Genomic DNA, 19,389 nt, shown 5'->3' with positions numbered 1-19,389 from the left:
ACTGGGATGCTGCTTGGGATTACAAGCAGATGAAGAGAACATCAGCTGTGCTTCTCAGAATGTGTCTGCCCCAGCTGGCTCTGGCACCAGACTCTGGCAGGGCACCTGAGAGCTCTGAAAATCCCTATTTTGGGTCAGTTTTTGTTTAGGGTTAGGGTTAGGGTTATGGTTAGGCCCTTGGAGGCCAGGTGGCAGGCGGCCATCCAGCTGGCAATACTGCGTCTCCTGCCCCCCAAAACAGGGACACGTGTCTGTCACAGCCATGGGGGGACCACCAGCGCCCTCAAAAAACACCCCATGGAGCCCTCATTCCCCTCCCAGCCTCAGGAGACTCCAGCATGCACAAAGACAGGCAGGAACCCAACCAACACAGTCAAAGCTGATTTTCTGCTCTGAACTTCTAGGAAAAGCAGATAACCCCTGACAAGGGGAGAAAAAGGATGCATCTGACTCCATCTTATCAGAAGGCTAATTAATTACTTGATTATACTATATTATTCCATATTATATTACATTACATCTAAACTGAATCTGCACAAATCACCCAACTCAAACTCAACTCAACTGCCCAGAATCTCGTGAGTGTCTGCTGACCCACAGCCTGCACATGCCCTTGGCCCTGATAGGCCAAGGAAACAAAACACCATCACTCTGGGTAAACAATCTCCACATTGCATTCTGCTTTGGCACAACACAGGCACAGCAAATGAGATAAGAATTGTTTTAATCATTCTTTTCTCTGCTTCTCTCAGGTTCAGAGAATGTGAATCCCACATGAACTCACAGGTGATGTGGAGCACATTTGGAATGCTGAGATCAGGCAGGCGGGAGCATTTTCTATTTGTTTTTTAAAGAACAGCCCCTGAGCAGGGGTGGGATGGTGGGAAAAGGCTGAAGAGGGGGCCAGTCCAAGAGATGAACTTACGTTGTCACAGCGCAGCCAAATCTCATTCATCCCCTCTGCCACTGGAATCAGGAGTTTGATGTTGAATTTCTGACCAGAGATGTTCACATCAGGGGTAACTTCACATCCTGCAATGAGGGGTTTAGCAGGGATGTGAGGAATGATGATTTTAAAAGTGGAAAAGAAAGTGAAAATAGGAAAAGAAAGAACAAAGCTCCCTGACCAGTGGCATCTCAGTGCTGCCAAAGGTTTGTCCCACACCTCTGATGGGATGAACACTCCACACAGCACAGAAAAAACCTGTCAGATTTCCCTTTTTACAAGTGTCAGGAAAATGGGGGGAAAAGCCAGACCTGATCTGAAAGCAAAAGCAAACCCACAGAACTCCTGGATCCTGCCTGGAATCAGAAATGAATCCAGTGGCTGGCAAGCACCCCAAAATCTTCAGTAAAGGACAGGAAAAGGTGACTGGACAGGTGTTGGCTCTCACCCTGAATCCCCTCTATGTTATTGATGAGTGATGGGATGCCATGAAGTGTTTCAGGCCAGGCTGGGGGGGCTTGGACCATCCCGGTTTAGTGCAAGGTGTCCCTGCCTGTGGGAGCCAGGTGGAACTGGATGGGCTTTAAAACCCCTTCCAAGCCAAACCATTGAGGGATTCCACGATCTGGCTGTGAGCATCCTGCTCCTGGTGCCTGGAGAGGATTCCAAGGGGCTGTGTAAACACAGGGGCGATGAACCGACCCCGCCACGGGCACCGCGCCAAGGCCGCCTCGCAGATTTCTGAAATTGCCGTCACAGCAGATCTGTCAAAAGCTTCCAGAAAGGTCCTGGGGGCCAGGCCTTGCTCCCACAGCAGCCTGAGGTCACCTGGCATCCCCCCTGCTCCTGCATCCATGGGGAGAACACACGAGCTCACTGCAGCTCCATGGCTGCTGGAGCAGGAATGTTTCACTTGACACAAGGACAGGCAGCCACCACAGGAATTTCAGCTCTGGAGTGAGCTGCTCCCAGCCAGCAGCAGGGAGATGAGGAGAAATAAAGGCAGCAGAGGAAGAAAATGGTCTGTTCTTCCCAGTTTCTGCTGTGGGAGTCAGTGCAGTCCTTTGGAGAGCTGACAAAAAGGAGAAGGGCAGGTGGAAGGCTGGAACAAGGTTTGGAAGGTCCCCTCCAACCCAAACCATTCCATGGTTCTCCAAGCTCCCTTCTCAAGGTATTGGGAGGCTGGTGGTGCTTCCCTGTCGTATCACACATAATCACACTCAGAACTCCCAAGTCTGTGCCACGATATCAAACCCAGCCTAGTCATTCCTTTACACACCTTTACCCAACCCCAGGATGGAATTCTGAGGCAATAAAGCAGTGGGAAAACAAGATGCAGGAGGAGCAGCCTATTCCTGGAATAAAAAGCAGCTTCTCTCAGCCCAGTCTTGTGCTTCTCTTACCTCTCAGGTTCATCTGGTGAGCAGGAGTCCCGTTGGATTCCTCTTTGCTTTTGTAGCAGGAGATGGAGGTATCTTTGAAGGTGCACCAGTAGGGCTTGTAGCCTTTCAACGTCAGCTTCTTGGGCCTGCAGGACATGTGGGGGGACATCTCACTTGGCCTGAGCTCCTAAAACAAGCTGGAAACCTCAGTGTTTGCTCAGAATTTCAGCCCTGGCAAGCTGCTGTCAGCAGCCTGGGTTATTCCCACTCCTGCCTGGGGGCTCAGCCATTCCTGCACTGCTGGCTCAAGGAGTTCAGCTCCAATTCCAAGTTCGGACTCTTCGATCCCAGGGAGATAATTTGGGGCAAGGTGGGGGGAGCTGGAGGGCTGTGCTATAAAAACAGAGGAGTCCATGAAGCACTGCAAACTCTGCCTCTCCAGACACCACATCAAACTGGAAGCACTCTGCTCAGGCTCTGGGGGAAGCAGCACTTCCAAGGACGTGTCAGTCACGCACACGCCTGAGTGCACTCCTTGTTTTCTTTTTAAACACTCCACAGCACAAAAGGTTCCCTTCTTTTCTACACAAAGCATGGATTTTGCTTGATTCTGCAGGAGAACTGGTGGCCCTGCAATGTGAAGCACCCTGAACTCATCTCAGCACAAGCTCAGAGCCTTTACAGAGCCCCAGGTATCAGAATATTTTAACCTTCCCTGATTTCTAAACTTTATTCTAAGGCTGGATCTGCAGCCTCTTATGCATTTCTTGTGTTTTCATCTCAGAAAATGCTGCTGAGAGTATTTTAGATGGGATATTAAGAAGAAATCTTTCCCTGTGAGGGTGGGCAGGCCCTGGCACAGGGTGCCCAGAGCAGCTGTGGCTGCCCCTGGATCCCTGGCAGTGCCCAAGGCCAGGCTGGACAGGGCTCAGAGCAGCCTGGGATGGTGGAAAGTGTCCCTGCCATGGCAGAGTTGGAACAGGATGGTCTTTAAAGTCCATCCCAACCCCAAACACTCTGGGATTCTGTGATTTTAGCTGGCAAGAGCAGTGACCTGGCTGGCAGGGGAGAGAGAACCATTCCAAATCTCCACAGCCACACCAGGCACATGCTGGGACACATTTAAAAATAAATATATGGAGTTAAATGTATGGAATACAAGGGACCTGCACTGCTTCCCCAGTTCTCCTCCCCAGCTGAAGTGTGACACATCCAGAGCTGGGACAGCTCCAAACATTGCACCATTACACTGCATTTCTGGCACTAAAACACCACCTGAGCCCCATTTTCAGGAGCAAACAGAATTCTGTGTTCAATCTGACAGCCTCAAACCCCAGCCCCAGGGTTCAGGGCTTGCACTGAGTGAGGAACCAGCAGCTTCTGGCTGCTCCATCCCCTGGTGCTCCAATTTGCAGGCAATTAGCTCCCGGAGTGGTGCCTAATTTGATTGGCAAATCAGCAGATCAAGGGGCAGAACAAGTTTTTTGTTTGTTTGTTTGTTCAAGGGAGGGAAAAAACACCCACTGAGGGGCTGGGCACAGCCTTGAATCTTCATCCCAATTAAAGGCAGACCACAAGCCCAGACAGAGGCAGAGACCTCATTAATTCACCTCTGGAGAGGGAGAAGGGGTTTTCAGAGCAGAGTGTGCCAGGTTCTGGCTCCAGAACCAAACAATTCATAAAATAAAGGTTTGTTCCAGAGCTACTTCACTGTCTGCAGCTTTTTTCCCCCCACCAGCACTATCCTGCAGCTCTGCTGTGAAATCCCATCAGTGTTTCCAGCTTCCAGAACTTTCACTGCAGCAGGCAATAAATTGCAAAAGATGGTGGTGGCTGCCAAAAATGTTCCTCCACGTGCAGACGCTGCTGCTCCTGATTTCCATGAACCACCAACCAAGTCAAAGCAAGCTAAAAAAAAAACCCCTAAATCCTGAGCAAGCTGGGAGAGGGGCAGAGTCAGCTTAACCTGCTCCTTTTGGCATGGAGAGACTGGAATCCTGGCTGGATGCAATTCCTCCAGCCTCCTGCAGACCAGGAAGAGTCTTTGAGGGAGGTTTTTAGGTTTCACTCCTCATTTTAGGATGGTTTGTTCTCTCCTGGGCGTTAAATGTTTTAAAGAAACATCCAAGCACACACTGCTGGCTATAGGATGCACCAGAGCAGGAAAACACCTTGAATTTTATATTTAAGAACCAGTTAAGTTAAGTATTGAATATTTTGAATATCATAAGGCAAGGAGATAAAAATAAAAGGAAATTAAGAGGCAAGACCATTAATTATTCACAGGCATTACCAGTTCCACAAGCAGCTCTTCCCATCAGCACTTACTTGAAGACTTTAATGTAGTCAGCGAGCTCAGGGATGGAAGTGATGTCACCCTGGAAATCAAAGATTATCCCAATCACTGGGAGCAGTGGGATCACAGGGAAGGGATGTGGTGCAGGGGAGGGAACCAGGAGCACCATCAGGGCTTAGGGGCTGGGAAACTGCTCTGAGAAAGCCCAAACCACTTCCCAGCAGTGAAAAATGCAAGGCCCAGCTCTGCTGTTTTGAAAGCAGAGGACAAGGATTGATTTTCCTTTGAGGAATTCCTGCTGCTGCTGGAGCCAATTCCCAGCCTGGAGTCACCATTGCACAGCGAATTTTCTCCTCCCTTCACTTATTCCTGATGCTCCAAACGAAAAGAGAAGAGGCACCTCTGCAGAGAACTAACTGGGATTTCTAAGCCTTGAAATATTTTTTTTTTCTCCCCCAAAATGTTGAAAATATTGAGTTTAAACTCCCTTTTTTGCATCAGGGTGGCAATTGCAATTCCCAGGGAAAGGGAAAGAAAGGGAGGATTGCTCCAGGAGCTTCCAGTAGCAGGACAGTTTACTTTCAGTCTGCAATGAGAAACTGTTTACAGATACCACAGGGGAAAAAAATGCAGAATCTAAACAAACAATCCAGTAATTGCCCATTATCCGTATTCAATTACTCGAATGCATCTGGAAATGGCTCCTGCTCCAAAGCCCTACGGAAAGGGATGGGATTTTTTGGATGAATCATTGTCCTCTTCACTCCTGTCTGGCAGGGACTGTTCCTCACTGATGTGTTTCAAATCTGGTTTTGCAAAAGGAATTAGAAAATATGTCTTGGTGATAAAAATTTGTTGTTATTTCTGGTTCATACTGCAAAGCTCTGCTGTTGTTAATGCCAATAAAGCATCTAAGGATGGACGTAGCTTCAAAAAGACCCGTCATAAACACTTAAAAAATTATATGAAGTGTAAAAGTGGAAAATTTCAGATTTTAGGGTTGGAAAGAGATGGTTTAAATGTGCAAAATGCCTGGAAAAGCTGTGCTGGGCCAAAGCTGACAAGACTGAGCCCTTTTAATGCACTTTAATTTTCAGGCTTTATATTTTTAAAGGTGGAAAACCAGTGCTAAAACGACATATCAAGAAAAAAAAACCCAAATGCTCTGAAATACAGACCTAGGCTAAAATCCAGTCTAATAAAAATAGGGTTTCATAAGCCTAAATTAGTTCTGAAAATCCAGCAGCTGCTTTAGGTGCTGTAAAACGTGAATTAGAAACAGTGGAAGAGGAACCTCAACGTGGAAAACTCAGTTATTTGGGAAAGTCAGTGGTGAGGATAAAAAAACCAACTTAATTTACATTTAGTTTTCCATTATTTCATCAGGAGGGAGGCTTGGTGCAGGGGGGGATCAGTAAAATCCTGGTTCCTCCAAGACTTTTGCAGATGCTGCCCAGGGTTCCCTCATTCCAGAACTATCCCTTGGTATCTAAAATCCCTGTGTTTTAAAGAAAATATTACTGGGGTGTGGGCAACTTTCTCATCAGAATTAAAAGAAAAATAGGAAATAAATGAGGTTGGATGCCTGGAAAATCGCCCTTACCAGGATTGTTGACGTCTTGCCACCTTCCAAGGTGATTTCCAGGTCCGAGAGCGCAGCGTCCACCTCGTCCACGTCCTTGTCACTGTGGTTCAGGTGGTTTTCCGAGGACATGATGGATAGCTTGTTGATGTGGTACTGCAAGGCAAGGCCAGGGTCACCCCTGGGTGCTCCTGTGACCCCAGGATCCCACGGGACCATGGTGACATAGCCACCATGCTTGGGAAGCAGAGTGGGACACCAGGAGCAGAGGCCAGCAAATGCTGGGGGGGTTTGCTGGGTCAGGAGGGACCATCCTGGATGGTTCCCCTCCAAGGAGACTCCAGACACATCCTGAGGGAGATCTCTGGACCCCACAGGGCAGAGCTGCTCTCTCCACCAGGCTGCGGTTGGAAGGGACCTCTGGAGGTCACCTGGTGCCACTCCCTGCTCCAGCAGGGCCACCTGGAGCTGCTGTCCAGGACCAAACCCACCTGGCTTTGGAGGAACTCCAGGGATGGACAATCCACAGCCTCTCTGGGCAAACTGTGCCAGTGCTCAGTCACTCTCCTGGTATGAAGATGCTTCCTGATGTGCAGAGGAACCCTCCCATGTTCCAGGCTGTGTCCATGGCCTCTGCTCCTGCCACTGGGCACCTCTGTCCACCCCCCTTCCTGCCTCCCACCAGCTGTTTATGGATATTTGTAAGATTCCCCATCCCTGGCAGTGTCCAAGGCCAAGTTGGACGGGGCTGGAACAACCTGGGATAGTGGAAGTGTCCCTGCCCAAGGCAGGAGGTGGAACAAGATGACCTTTAAAGCCCATTCCAACCCAAACCGCTGTAGGATTCTTTGTCTTTGCATCTGTTTTCACCCCAGAAAACCAAAACATCCATAAAACCTCACAGGAAGAACCGTGCCCAACCCATGCTGGAGCACTTGGATGTAAATATTATATTTCTGCTTTTCTCTCTTTTTTTCCTGGGAGGGGCCCTTGGAGCAGGCAGCCCTGCTCCTGAGGGGGACATTTCTGCTTCCTACAGCTCCAAGGTGTGCCAGACCACATGGAACAAAGGCCTGCCATCCCTCTCATGAACTCAAGAGCAGGTGGAGCATTTATGCCAAATCACACAGAGCATTTCATAAACCAGATAAATAAATAGTTCTGGGAAAGCCACAGATTATCCCCAGCTGGTTTGGGGGCAGAGAGCCAGAAAGGCACAGTTCAGTGACCTCGTGTTCGTATGGGATGGGTTAAGAAGGACAAAACTAGAAGTTAAGATAGATATAAACATGTTTGGTAAAAGCAGGTCAAGTTCTTTTTCATGAGGGATAATCAGTGGCAAGTATTTAAATTATCTCATAAACTCAAGTGAGGACCTGGAGATGGGAAATAACCCAACTCCTACCAGCATGAGAAGGCCAAGCTCCCATCAGAGACAAGGCGAGGCTTAAAATGTGAATTTAAATGGAAGAAGGGATGGTTTAGATGGGATGCTGGATAGGAATTCTTGGCTGTGAGGGTGGTGAGACCCTGGCACAGGTTGCTCAGAGAAGTTGTGGCTGTCCCATCATTGGAAGTGTCCAAGCCCAGACTGGAGCACCCTGGGATAGTGGAAGAGAGCTGGAACTGGATGAGCTTTGTGGTCCCTTCCAACCCAAACCACTTTGGGATTCCATAATTTCATTTATCAGATTAATGAGCAGAGAAGTCTGAGAACAAAACCAAGCCTAACCCAATCCAGGGGCGTCTGGGGCCGTGTCTCACCTGCAGTGCTGCAAACATCATCATCTCCTCCTCCGTGCACTCGATCTCCTCCAGCAGGATGGCCCACTTGGACTGCTCGTACAGCTGGTTGATCCTGATCGCGTCGTACTGCGGCACAGAAACGCGGAATGCTCGGAAAACCAGGAGCCCAGCCCGACACAAACCACCCCATCCACTGGAAGCTGTCCCTCCCCATGGCAGGGGGGTGGAATGAGATGATCTTTAAGGCCAATTACAACCCAAACTATTCTGGAATTCTATGATCTCTCATCTCAGGTCAACACAGTGATGTGAGACTGAAAATCCTCTGCCACTGACAAGAAGAACTTTAAGAACTCTTTAGAAGGCTTTAAGAACTCTTGAAGCACCTCTAGCAACACCCAAATCCCCTGGTATAATGGAGCACAAATCCTGGGTTTGATGCCTGCACAACCAATTTTCAGACTTCCACGGTCTCTGGGAGATTTACCAACACAAGAGCACGTTAGAGATCAGGCACCCTTCACTCCAAAGGATGGAAATTTCAAAATGGGAGCGGAACAAGGAGCTCTGTACCTTTGGATTCAGGTCAAAAAAGCTGTAGTACTTGAACCGGAGTAGCAAAGCCTCGTTTTCCTTCACCTCCTGCTCCATGAGGGATCGGGACGAGTCCAGCCACCTGTGGATTGCCAACACGGGATAACGCACACGGGATAACGCACACGGGATAACGCTCCGGCCGAGTCACCATGACGCTCTCGAGAACATCATTAAAAAATCATCCAAAAAACCAAAAACCCCCAAATCCTCATCTCCTGCACTCACCCTTGGTTGATTTTGGCCTTATCGAGCAGCGTCTGGGGCTTGTACATTTTGGCTAAGGACTCCGGGGAGGTGACGGGCTGGCTCACGGCCAGGATTCCCGGGTTGCCCTCGGACAGGGCGCTGTCGCCGAACCAGGCGGACGTGGGGGACAGGGGGCTGCCGTCGTGGGCGTCGTAGGTCGGCGTCATCGTTTTGCTATAGAGTCCTGGGCTTGAATAGATATTTCCTACCAGCGAGGGGAATAAAAGCCGGGAATTAGCCTCGGGCCAAGCCCTGCCTGCTCCCGGCCACGCCGGCTCCGCGCAAACCCGGAGCCGGCGCATGGAAAACTTTCCCTTCTCATCTTTTCTCAACGGGAAATCGCTGCGCTGCTTGCTCTCCCTGTCCCTCTCCTCTCTCTTGGCTCTTCTCCAAGAGCAAAACTGATGGAAAACTTCCAGCCCAAAGGACGGGAAAAGACTCAGGTCTCCCACACCGGGAAGCTCCTGCCCCCTGTGTTTCTGTGGCATCTGGGACGTGAGTGGCCCCCGACTTACCGGTATTACCTGTTGCTTAAAGATTTTGGAAGTCAAAAGTTTTAGAGGAGCAGGAAAATAAACTAAGGGTGCAGCCAAAGAGACCAGAGGCAGAGGGCAAAAGTCCTATTGAGGTGGAGCTCACCTTTGACGGGGCCGATGTAAAGAATATCGGTGCCTATAGAGAGGGAAAGAAAGGAGGGAAGTGAGAAGGAGAGAGAAAGTCACCCAGAGAGCAGGAGAAGGACAGAAGCCAAAAATGGGCATTTTTGGAAGAGGGCAGAACAGCACAGGTGAGGTTGCACCACCCTAATGGAGCGTTTGCAGCAGCGCTGGTGGCAGCAAAGCAACTGAAGTGATGTCCCCAGGACAGCTGGGCATGGAAATGTGGCATTCCTGGATGGAAAAGCTCGCTGAGGTGGCCACACAAGTTCAGGATTAATGTGCTGAGTGGTGCAATGTGGTGCCAGACTGATCCCAAAGCAAATGTTACTCCCAGGCCTTTTGAAGCTTCACAGCTCGTACCGACTCAAAGCAAGACATAAAAACATCCAAACATTTAAAAATTATTAATTTGAAGAGAAAAAAACCCCAAATCCAGCTTGGTATCTCATAGCTTAAAATAGCTGAGAGCTTAACAGAGAGGTTGTGGCTACCCCATCCCTGGAAGTGTTCCAGGAGAGTTTGGATGGGGCTTGGACAACCTGGAAGGTGTCCCTGCCCTTGCAGGGGGTGCAATGAGAAGTGCTTCAAGTCCCTTCCATCCCAAACCATCCAATCAAACAGCCCCTCTTCACCTCACAGGGACACTGAATTTTTATATAAAATCCAGATTTTCAAAATAAGGGAGGATCAACCACCATCTCCTAATGCCAGGAATTCCCCTGTGTGCACACATCAGGCCAGGAGCTCACACAGCATCACCTGCTGGGCCCAAATCTGCCCACCAGAACCAGCAGGTCCAACACCACACTGGATTTTTGGGAAAGGGCTGTGTCCTTCCTAAATCATGAGCCTGCAATTCAGTGCACCCAAGCTCTCCCTCCCAGAGCTCTGCTGAGGTTGTTGAAGATGGTGACAGAGTTGAAATGTCACAAACAAAACCTTTTGTGCCACCTCCTGCTGCTGCCCTGAGCCACCACTTTGGCTCCAGCTCCTTGCTCCAAACCATTCCCACACCCTCATGGCCAAGGAATGACAGAAAACTGAGCTGAACTGGAAAAGTCCAAGACCAAACCAATGGAAAAACCTTTCTGAACCCCCAATTCTCACAACGGGCATCTCAAGGACCAGGAAGAACGGTGGGAATCAGCAGCACCAATGTCACTGACAGCCAAAATCATGGCTAGGAAACTCCACAAATAATTACAAACCTGATTCTAAACTGCCTGCCAGGGTGGAAAATGTAAGTGAAAAGCACCAAACAAGAATGCTTTTAATGCTCCTGCTCGTTTTGCTGGCATCCCAGTCTGGATGAATCATTTGAGGACCTGTAAGCACCATGGGGACCTGTCACCAAGACAGAGCCAGCAAACCAGGCAGGAACAAAAAAGCAGCAGGGATGGTCAAAGGATTGAAAAATCCATCTTCATTGCAAGGAAAAGGCCAGGGATGATTTCCAGGTTTTTAGACAAGGTACAGGCACTTTGGGAGCTGAGACTCCACAATCCTGAGGATCCCTTCCAACTTGAGCTATCCTGTGATTCTGTGATTACAAAAGCAGCAGGGAGGTGCTCTCCCCATGGATTGTTACAGCACTGGAGCAGAGAACTCCAACAAAAACCAGCCATAAACCCCCATAAACCACTTCCCAAAACAGCTCTTCCCTCCTCTCCATCCACCCTCACTGCCTCAGCCTTCACATGGCTCAAGCACACAAGGCTGAGCATCAACTGGAACAACAAGAGGAAATCCCACTTTTTGCCCCAAATTTTGGGGAAGTTTTTTCCATGAATATCCCCCACACTCCTGACTGAGTGTCTGCTCCATCAGAGCAAAGCTTCCCCTGCACTTTTCTCCTCATCTCTTTCTCCAAACACCTAAAACATCTCAGAAGAAGCTTCCCTTAAAAAATTTGCCCCAGGCAGGCAGTGTCATGGAAAGTTCCAACACAAATAGCTACAAATTTGGCTAATTTATATAAACAAGTGACTACAGGTCTTCTAATGGAAAGTGTTGGGCAACACATCCTGTGGGTGTATTGACAACTCTGCTCACTGGGATTTAAATGGTTTCACTGCCAGGTTTGGGGTACTCAGTGACAGAACACTGCCAAGACATTGAAATCAGCACCTCCTGAATTATTAATTATTTTTCCAGAAGCTTTCAGCACACAAACTGATGTTGGAACAACACTAGCAATGATTTATTCAGATGAAACCCACGGCTTTTATCGAATGGCACCTGAACAGGCAGGAATTCAACCTGCTGTGAGTGATTTCATTCACAAGGAGAGCAAAACCAGCCAAGTGACTCACTGGAAGAGCCATAAATAATTAAAATAAAGCCCAGCTTCTGCATATATTTCCCCCAAAGAAGGCCAAGTCTTTCCTATTAATCTAACAGAGATGCTCTCTGTGAACACTGCCTGTTGGAAAGGCTTAGAATGGACTTTCAAGATGAAAATGCCAAATGGAAATGAAAATTGACTGGAGCCTTGCCCAAATTCTCTGAGCCAGGAGTGGAAGAGGACAAGGCCAGAAGTATTTTTAATTTTAAGAGAGGAGAAAGAGTGGGATCAGAGCAGAAGGAGGATTATTTTTCCTTGTTCCAAACCCGTGGTGCACATCAGCCCACACAGCCAAAACCTTCCTTTCTGCAAGCCCTGTGCCACCACTGGCATTAACCACACTCCATGACCTTCCCTGCAGCTGATTCAACATCAATTAACACAACTTTACAATTCCAAGGTAGTTTTTTTAATTAAAGCTGCCCTGCTGCCCTTGGATTGCTGGATTAAAACCCAAGAGCTTTGGCAGCCAGACACGTCTCTCCTGCTCACCACCGTGGCTTTCTCCACAAATCCATTTGGGATAAAGTGCTCCCACTTGGCCAAAATCATGGTTTAAACTCCTGCCATTTGCCTTCAGACACTAGAATTCCAGCAGCCATGGAAAAAAGCTGAAAAACCCCTCTGCTTGCAAACACCTGCATCAATTTGCTGCCTGTGGCAACTCCATCAGGGATGTCACTCCAGCAGAAATTCCCTTCCCAATCCTGCTCTGGATCTGGAATCCACACTGGCCAACCAGCCCCCAGCAATAAAAGGATTTTTTTAGCATCACAATCCACAGCTACACAGTTCATGTAAAGCAACACTAAAGCAATTAATAAAACCCTGCCCTTGCTGGGCTGTGAATACAGAGCACAACGGTGGCACAGCCTAAACCACGCCAGGAATGTAGACATTAGCAACGATTTTCCATTTAACTCCTTTCTTAACAGGCTAAGAAAAGCTCTCAGCAACACCATCTGGGTGCTCAAGTGGCCACACTTGGGCTCTGGGCTGCTCTGTGAAGCCTGGGGGTTGCTCTGCTCCCAGAAATGCGTGCCAGCTCCAGCCCCAGACATGCATCCGTGCCCGCGAGTGCTGCAGCCTGCCAGGACCTGTGCCATGGACCTGGGGTCTGCTTCTTGCACAGACCCTCAGAAATTCCATCAGCCCCACGTTGCTGTGCCAGTTTTTAACCCTGATCCCATTTTTTCTGCCAGCTCACCCGACCCTGGCGTGATCAGAGGCCCCTCCAGCTCGAAGGTGTCGTCTTCACATTGATCGTCCAATTTCTTCTTTTTTTTCTTTGATGGATCTCTGGGTTTCCTCAAAAGGGAGAGCTCTTCTGGATGCCTGATGTCTGGAGGGGAAAATGGACAACTTTTATAATGGCAGGATGGGAAAAAAGGAGGAAAAAGGGGAAAAAGGTAGGAAAAGGGAGGAAAAAGGGAGAAAAAAAGGGAAAAAAAGAGAAAAATGCAGAAGAGAAGAGAGGAGAGAGAAGAGAAGAGAAGAGAAGAGAAGAGAAGAGAAGAGAAGAGAAGAGAAGAGAAGAGAAGAGAAGAGAAGAGAAGAGAAGAGAAGAGAAGAGAAGAGGAAAAAGGAGGAAAAAAAGAGGAAAAGAAGAGGAAAAGAAGAGGAGAAAAAGAGGAGAAAAAGAGGAAAAAAAGAGGAAAAAAAGAGGAAAAAAGAGGAAAAAAGAGGAAAAAAGAGGAAAAAAGAGGAAAAAAGAGGAAAAAAGGAGGAAAAAAGAGGAAAAAAAGGAGGAAAAAAAAGAGGAAAAAAAAAGAGGAAAAAAAAAGAGGAAAAAAAGAGGAAAAAAAGAGGAAAAAAGAGGAAAAAAAGAGGAAAAAAGAGGGAAAAAAGAGAAAAAAGAGGAAAAAAAGAGGGAAAAAAGAGAAAAAAGAGGAAAAAAAAAGAGGAAGAAAAAGAGGAAAAAAGAGGGAAAAAAAGAGAAAAAAAGAGGAAAAAAAAGAGAAAAAAAAGAGGAAAAAAAGAGAAAAAAGGGGAAAAAAGGGGAAAAAAGAGAGAAAAAAAAAAAAAAAGGAAATAAAAAGAGAAAAAAAGAAGGAAAAAAAAAAAAGAAGAAAAAAAAGAGAAAAAGAGGAAAAAGAAGAATATCTTTTCATTAGGAACAATATCCAGCAATGCCCAGTATCTCCCCAGGATGAATTTCCTGCTCTGTAATGGTTAAAATCAAGTTGAGATAATTTTCCCTGCAAGCCTGTTGGAAAAAAGTATTGTCCTTGGCTGGAAAGGTAACATAACATTTGGATAAAATGTGGAATTTCTCAGGTGTAGTCACTCATATGTAAATGTGAGCACTGTGACAGAGCCTAGTAACACCTCCATACATTAAATATAAATAAATAATAAAAAATAATAACCTCCACATTAATATAAAATTAGAAATAATATATAGTATTATAGTAGTACACAATAACATAGAAATAATATACAGAAAAGGAAATTAAAATTATAGAAATAGAAAAAAGAAATCGAAATAGAAATCAGCACACGAATTCCTACTTAGCCATGTAGGTAACAGGCCAGACCCTCTCACTTCCACAGGAGCAATCCAAGAGTTAAACTATTTATTTACATATCAGACTGGAAAGTCTAAAGCCTATAATTTACCCACTTTTTAAAGAGATTTTGGTCAAATTGTTTCCTTTTCACAGCAAACCTCTCCCATTTTCCTGCCTGGGATCTCTGGCAGTGCCCAAGGCCAGGTTGGATGGGGTCTGGAGCAATGTGGGATGGTGGGAGGTGTCCTTGCCGTGGCAGGGGTGGAATGGGATGGGATTTAAGGTCCTTTCCAATCCAAACCATCCTGTGGTTCTCTGGTGGGGATTCTGGACATGCCTGAGCCTGGAAGGAGCTCTGGAGTCTCCTGTGCAGCTGTCTGTCCATGCTGAAGCTCCTGTGCCGTTTCCTGCTCTGTTTTTCGCATCTATCACCCCAAAATGCTCAGCTGCAGAGCCTTCCCTTTGGAATGGATTATAATTAACACAGGATTATAATTAACACTGGAATTTGGTCCCCAGCACGTGACACAGCCCCACAATGCCCATCCTCACCAGCATCAGCCCTTCCTGCAAACAGGCTGGGAAATGCCACACTGGGAACTTTCCCCATCCAGGTGATTTTCAGGTAGGATCTCACTAAACCTGGCATTCCTGAATGCAGAGGCTGCACACTTCTAGATTTAACTGTTTTTTTCTACTGTAGGTGTCCCATTCCATTATCTTGCTTTGATTTTTTATTTTTATTTATATTCTTGTAGTTACTTACACATTATATCTATATATATAAATATATATTTATGTATTTTTTATTTATTTATTTAGAAATCACCATTTATTTTCAGCTTTATTTATATATTTATATTTATTTGTTTCAATCATATCATTGAATCCCAGAATAGTCTGGGTTGGATGGAACCTTAAAGTCCACCTTGTTCTACCCCCTGCCATGGGCAGGGACAACTTCCAATATCCCAGTTTGCTCCAAGTCTTGTCCAATCTGCCCTTGAACACTTCCAGGCTAAAAATATATAGATTTAGATATCTATATGGATTTTAGATCTCTAAAAAATATATAGATTTTTATATATTTATATTTTATAGACAAACTTTTTAAACTTATAATTTAGTTTTATTTCTGTATTTAGAGATATTTATTCCTATATTATTTATTTATATTTACAGAAAAATTATTTAAATAAATCATTAAAATACAATATTGATATAAATATAAATATTATATATAATATATAGTATATATACTATATATACTATATATTATATATAGTATATAATATATACTATATATGGTGTATATATAGTATATAATATATACTATATATACACTGTATATAGTATATATAGTATATATAATAGTATATATAGTATATATAATATATAATATATAACAATATATATTATATAGCATATAATATAATATATATAATATATAATATTATATATATAATATATAATATTATATATGATATATGATATATGATATATGATATATAATATATAATATATAATATATATAACATTTTTATATATATAGTTATAGTTATAGTATTCATTTTTATATATACAACTTTTATTTTCAGCTTTAATTTAACCCTGATTTATTACCACACAAATCATCTCACTAAACCCCACCACCCACCCCTCTAGTTTCCCCGCCCAACTTTTTTGTCCATTTCTAGCAACAAATACCCCGAGGCTGAGGGCAGGCAGCTCCATGCATTGCCATTTATCCCAGCCAGCTTACCTCATGGAGCCGGAATCTGCTGGGACAACCAGGGTCACATGCAGGGGACAAGAGGCAGCAGCACAGCCTAAATGGAGGAGTTCCCCTGGTATTTTGGAGCAAGGTTGAGGCTCTGAGGTTTATTTATGGTGCATTAGCAACTCTCTCAGCTGGAAGCACTCAGGGAGGCCAGGAGGAGGCTCTGGGCCAGGCTGGGACTCTGGAAGCAATCCTGGAATCATCCCAGGGCTTGACCATCTGATAGCAAAGAGACTTTTTATAGCCCCTCGGTCATTCCTGATGCTCCCAGCGGGATAGAAACGATCCAGGGCAAGTTTTGGGCAGCTGCTTGGAAGCAGCACATGGCTGCAGGGGGTGGAGCAGGCAGCACAGCCTGGGGATGCCAGCAGGGATCCCATGGATGAGCAGGGATCTTTCCCATGGATGAGCAGGGATCCCATGGATGCACAGGGATCCCATGGATGAGCAGGGATCCCATGGATGCACAGGAATCTTTCCAATGGATGAGCAGGGATCCCATGGATGAGCAGAGATCCCATGGATGAGCAGAGATCCTATGGATGAGCAGGGATCCCATGGATGAGCAGGGATCCCATGGATGAGCAAGGGATCCCATGGATGAGCAGGGATCTTTCCCATGGATGCACAGGGATCCTATGGATGAGCAGGGATCCCATGGATGCACAGGGATCCTATGGATGAGCAGAGATCCTATGGATGAGCAGGGATCCCATGGATGAGCAGGGATCCTATGGATGAGCAGGGATCCCATGGATGAGCAGGGATCTTTCCCATGGATGAGCAGGGATCCCATGGATGAGCAGGGATCCCATGGATGAGCAGGGATCTTTCCCATGGATGCACAGGGATCCCATGGATGAGCAGGGATCCCATGGATGCACAGGAATCTTTCCAATGGATGAGCAGGGATCTTTCCCATGGATGAGCAGGGATCCCATGGATGAGCAGGGATCCCATGGATGCACAGGGATCCCATGGATGCACAGGGACCTTTCCTATGGATGAGCAGGGATCCCATGGATGAGCAGCAAATTCCTCCCTACTGCCTCCATCCACAGCTCCAGGATTTTACAAACCCATCAAGACAGGCAGGGAATGGCTTCAAACTGGAGGTTTAGGGATCTTGGGAAGGAATTCCTGGCTTTGAGGGTGGGCAGGCCCTGGCACAGGGTGCCCAGAGCAGCTGTGGCTGCCCCTGGACCCCTGGCAGTGCCCAAGCCCAGGCTGGACAGGGTTGGGAGCAGCCTGGGATGATGGAAGGTGTCCCTACCATGACAGGGATGGGCTTTGAGATCCCTTCCAACCCAAACCATTCTGGGATTCTATGGGAAGGAGACAGAAAGGCCTGAGCCTGGAAGGAAGAGTTTTGGTGCTCAAAATATGATCAGAAAGGCAGCTTTGAATCTCCAAGAGAAATTTTTCCAACTCTGGGATGAAGCTATTTTGCTGCCTGCAGCATCTTCTCTTCCATTTGCCTGCAAGATGCTGCCTGTGCCTGCTGTGTGTAGCTGAAGGGAAATCCTTGGCCTTTTTTTCCAGTGTAATCCCTCATTTCTCATACAGCCCCTGCACAGCTCACCCAGCCCAACTGTTTTAAAACATTGTGACAAACTCCAGAGCTGGGATTAAACCCTCTTCCTTCACAAAGCACCGTCTGCACCCTGCAAACTGACTTAAAAAAAAAAAATCTTCCTTACAAGGGTGCAAAATTCCCAATTTATCCTCTTGTGCACTAAATCCACCAAGTAAACCTTGCAGCTGTTGCATATTTATCCACCAAGGTGTGTTGTGATGGGGATCTCAGAAGGGTTTGGGTTGGAAGGGACCTTAAAGCTCATCTCATTCCACCCCTGCCACGAGCAGGGACACCTTCCACTGTCCCAGACTGCTCCATGCCCTGGTCCTGGACACTTCCAGGGATCCAGGGGCTCCCATTCCCACAAGAAATCAGATTTATGGTTTTCTTACATCACCCACATCTAGAACATGACATCATTGACTGGAAGGGCTGAGTATGGATGGATGTCCCCAAAAACTGAAATGATGGGAAATCACACTATTTGCAGTATTCAGTTCTCATAAATACAGATAATAATCTGAGACACAAAGAAATTTTTGATGTAGAAAGAAAATTAATGTTGCAAAGAAGCTTCCGGCGTCCAATTTCCTTCCCCATTTCTGGCTCCCCTAAAGGCCAGAGGGCTCCTTCACCTCCTTAATTCCTGAACATAAAAACTCCATAAATTTACTTGTAACACAGACAGCACTGAGGGGAAATCCTCTCTTTAATGCTGATCCAGCCACCCTCCTTCAGGAAATGTGTTTTGAAGTGGGATATCTCTGGGAAGTGGGATTGCTCTGCACTCCCCATCACTGCTCCCTCCAACCAGTGACTCATTAAAATTACAGACTTTGTGCATCACTCTGATAAATCTTAGAAAAATGAGACCTCAAACCTAATTTTTTCTTCCATTTCAGACTTAAAACCAAAAATAAGGGTGGTTTTTTTTTCTTGGAATGAGTGAATTCTGTGGATGATTTTTCACAGTGTAAGTTTACAGAACGAAGCCTCTGACTTATCTGCAACATAAATTCTCTTGAGATAAAGTTCTGCAAAACTAGAGGAACAAAAAAAAAAAAAAAAAAAAACCAAAAAAGAAACTTAAAAAAGGAACTTACATAACCTGAGGAGTGTCTGGAGATAAGGCTGTGGCTGTGTTGGGCACTGGGCAGTATCTGATGGAGCAGGTCCTCACCTCCCCAGCACAGTTTACTGGGTTTGTACATTCAGTACATTTTATTATGGGTTCTTCAGATGCCCAGGAACTTAAATATTTATCTGGGCAAAAGCCAAGCTCTCCACTCACTGCCTGGGGCCCTGCAGCTCTCTCAGGACATCCCACAAAGCCTCTGGAGATGCCCAGGCAGTGCTATGGGTGTGGAATCAGCTGGGGCTGACCCTGGCAGAGGTTTTGCTGGAGCCTTCCCAAATTGTGGGTGGAAAATCCAAGTGCCTGTTGACTTATGGATTTGCCAGGGGAGCAATGATGTGCAAAACCACCCAAAAATGGGGTCACTGGGGTTTGGAGGGGTGTGAATGTTTGTGCCAGTGGTTCCCAGAGCTGAAATCGGGCACCACCAGCCCAGAGAGACCCAGGAGGAGAAGGAAAAGGAGGAGGAGGAGGATGCAGGCAGTGGTGATGGAGCCAAGCATTACTGCAAGGCCAATAAAAAGAGCCATTGGAGAGGCAGAGTCAACAAACACTTGAATGTTTGGATGTTTTTTTCTGTAAGTGGG

The 19,389-nt window shown here is 46.4% G+C and overlaps 1 protein-coding gene across 5 annotated transcripts in view; it reads right to left on the bottom strand.

Annotated features, from left to right (window-relative positions):
• Positions 1-19,389, bottom strand: part of FERMT2 (FERM domain containing kindlin 2) — a 53,743-nt gene that overhangs the window by 6,779 nt on the left and 27,575 nt on the right. For 3 of the 5 annotated variants that reach the window (XM_059474684.1, XM_059474683.1, XM_059474685.1), the window contains 9 exons: positions 13,006-13,140; positions 9,435-9,467; positions 8,775-9,000; positions 8,526-8,628; positions 7,971-8,078; positions 6,228-6,362; positions 4,657-4,706; positions 2,350-2,474; positions 926-1,032 (listed from right to left, as the gene is read on the bottom strand). In XM_059474684.1, the coding sequence (XP_059330667.1) occupies positions 926-1,032; positions 2,350-2,474; positions 4,657-4,706; positions 6,228-6,362; positions 7,971-8,078; positions 8,526-8,628; positions 8,775-9,000; positions 9,435-9,467; positions 13,006-13,140 (1,022 nt within the window). The remainder of the gene's footprint in view (positions 1-925; positions 1,033-2,349; positions 2,475-4,656; positions 4,707-6,227; positions 6,363-7,970; positions 8,079-8,525; positions 8,629-8,774; positions 9,001-9,434; positions 9,468-13,005; positions 13,141-19,389) is intronic. The other 2 variants (XM_059474686.1, XM_059474687.1) reach the window with 1 other exon arrangement.

Source organism: Ammospiza nelsoni, chromosome 6, assembly GCF_027579445.1.
Source record: "Ammospiza nelsoni isolate bAmmNel1 chromosome 6, bAmmNel1.pri, whole genome shotgun sequence".
NCBI lineage: Eukaryota > Metazoa > Chordata > Aves > Passeriformes > Passerellidae > Ammospiza > Ammospiza nelsoni.
This window is presented reverse-complemented; position numbering and strand designations above follow the sequence as displayed.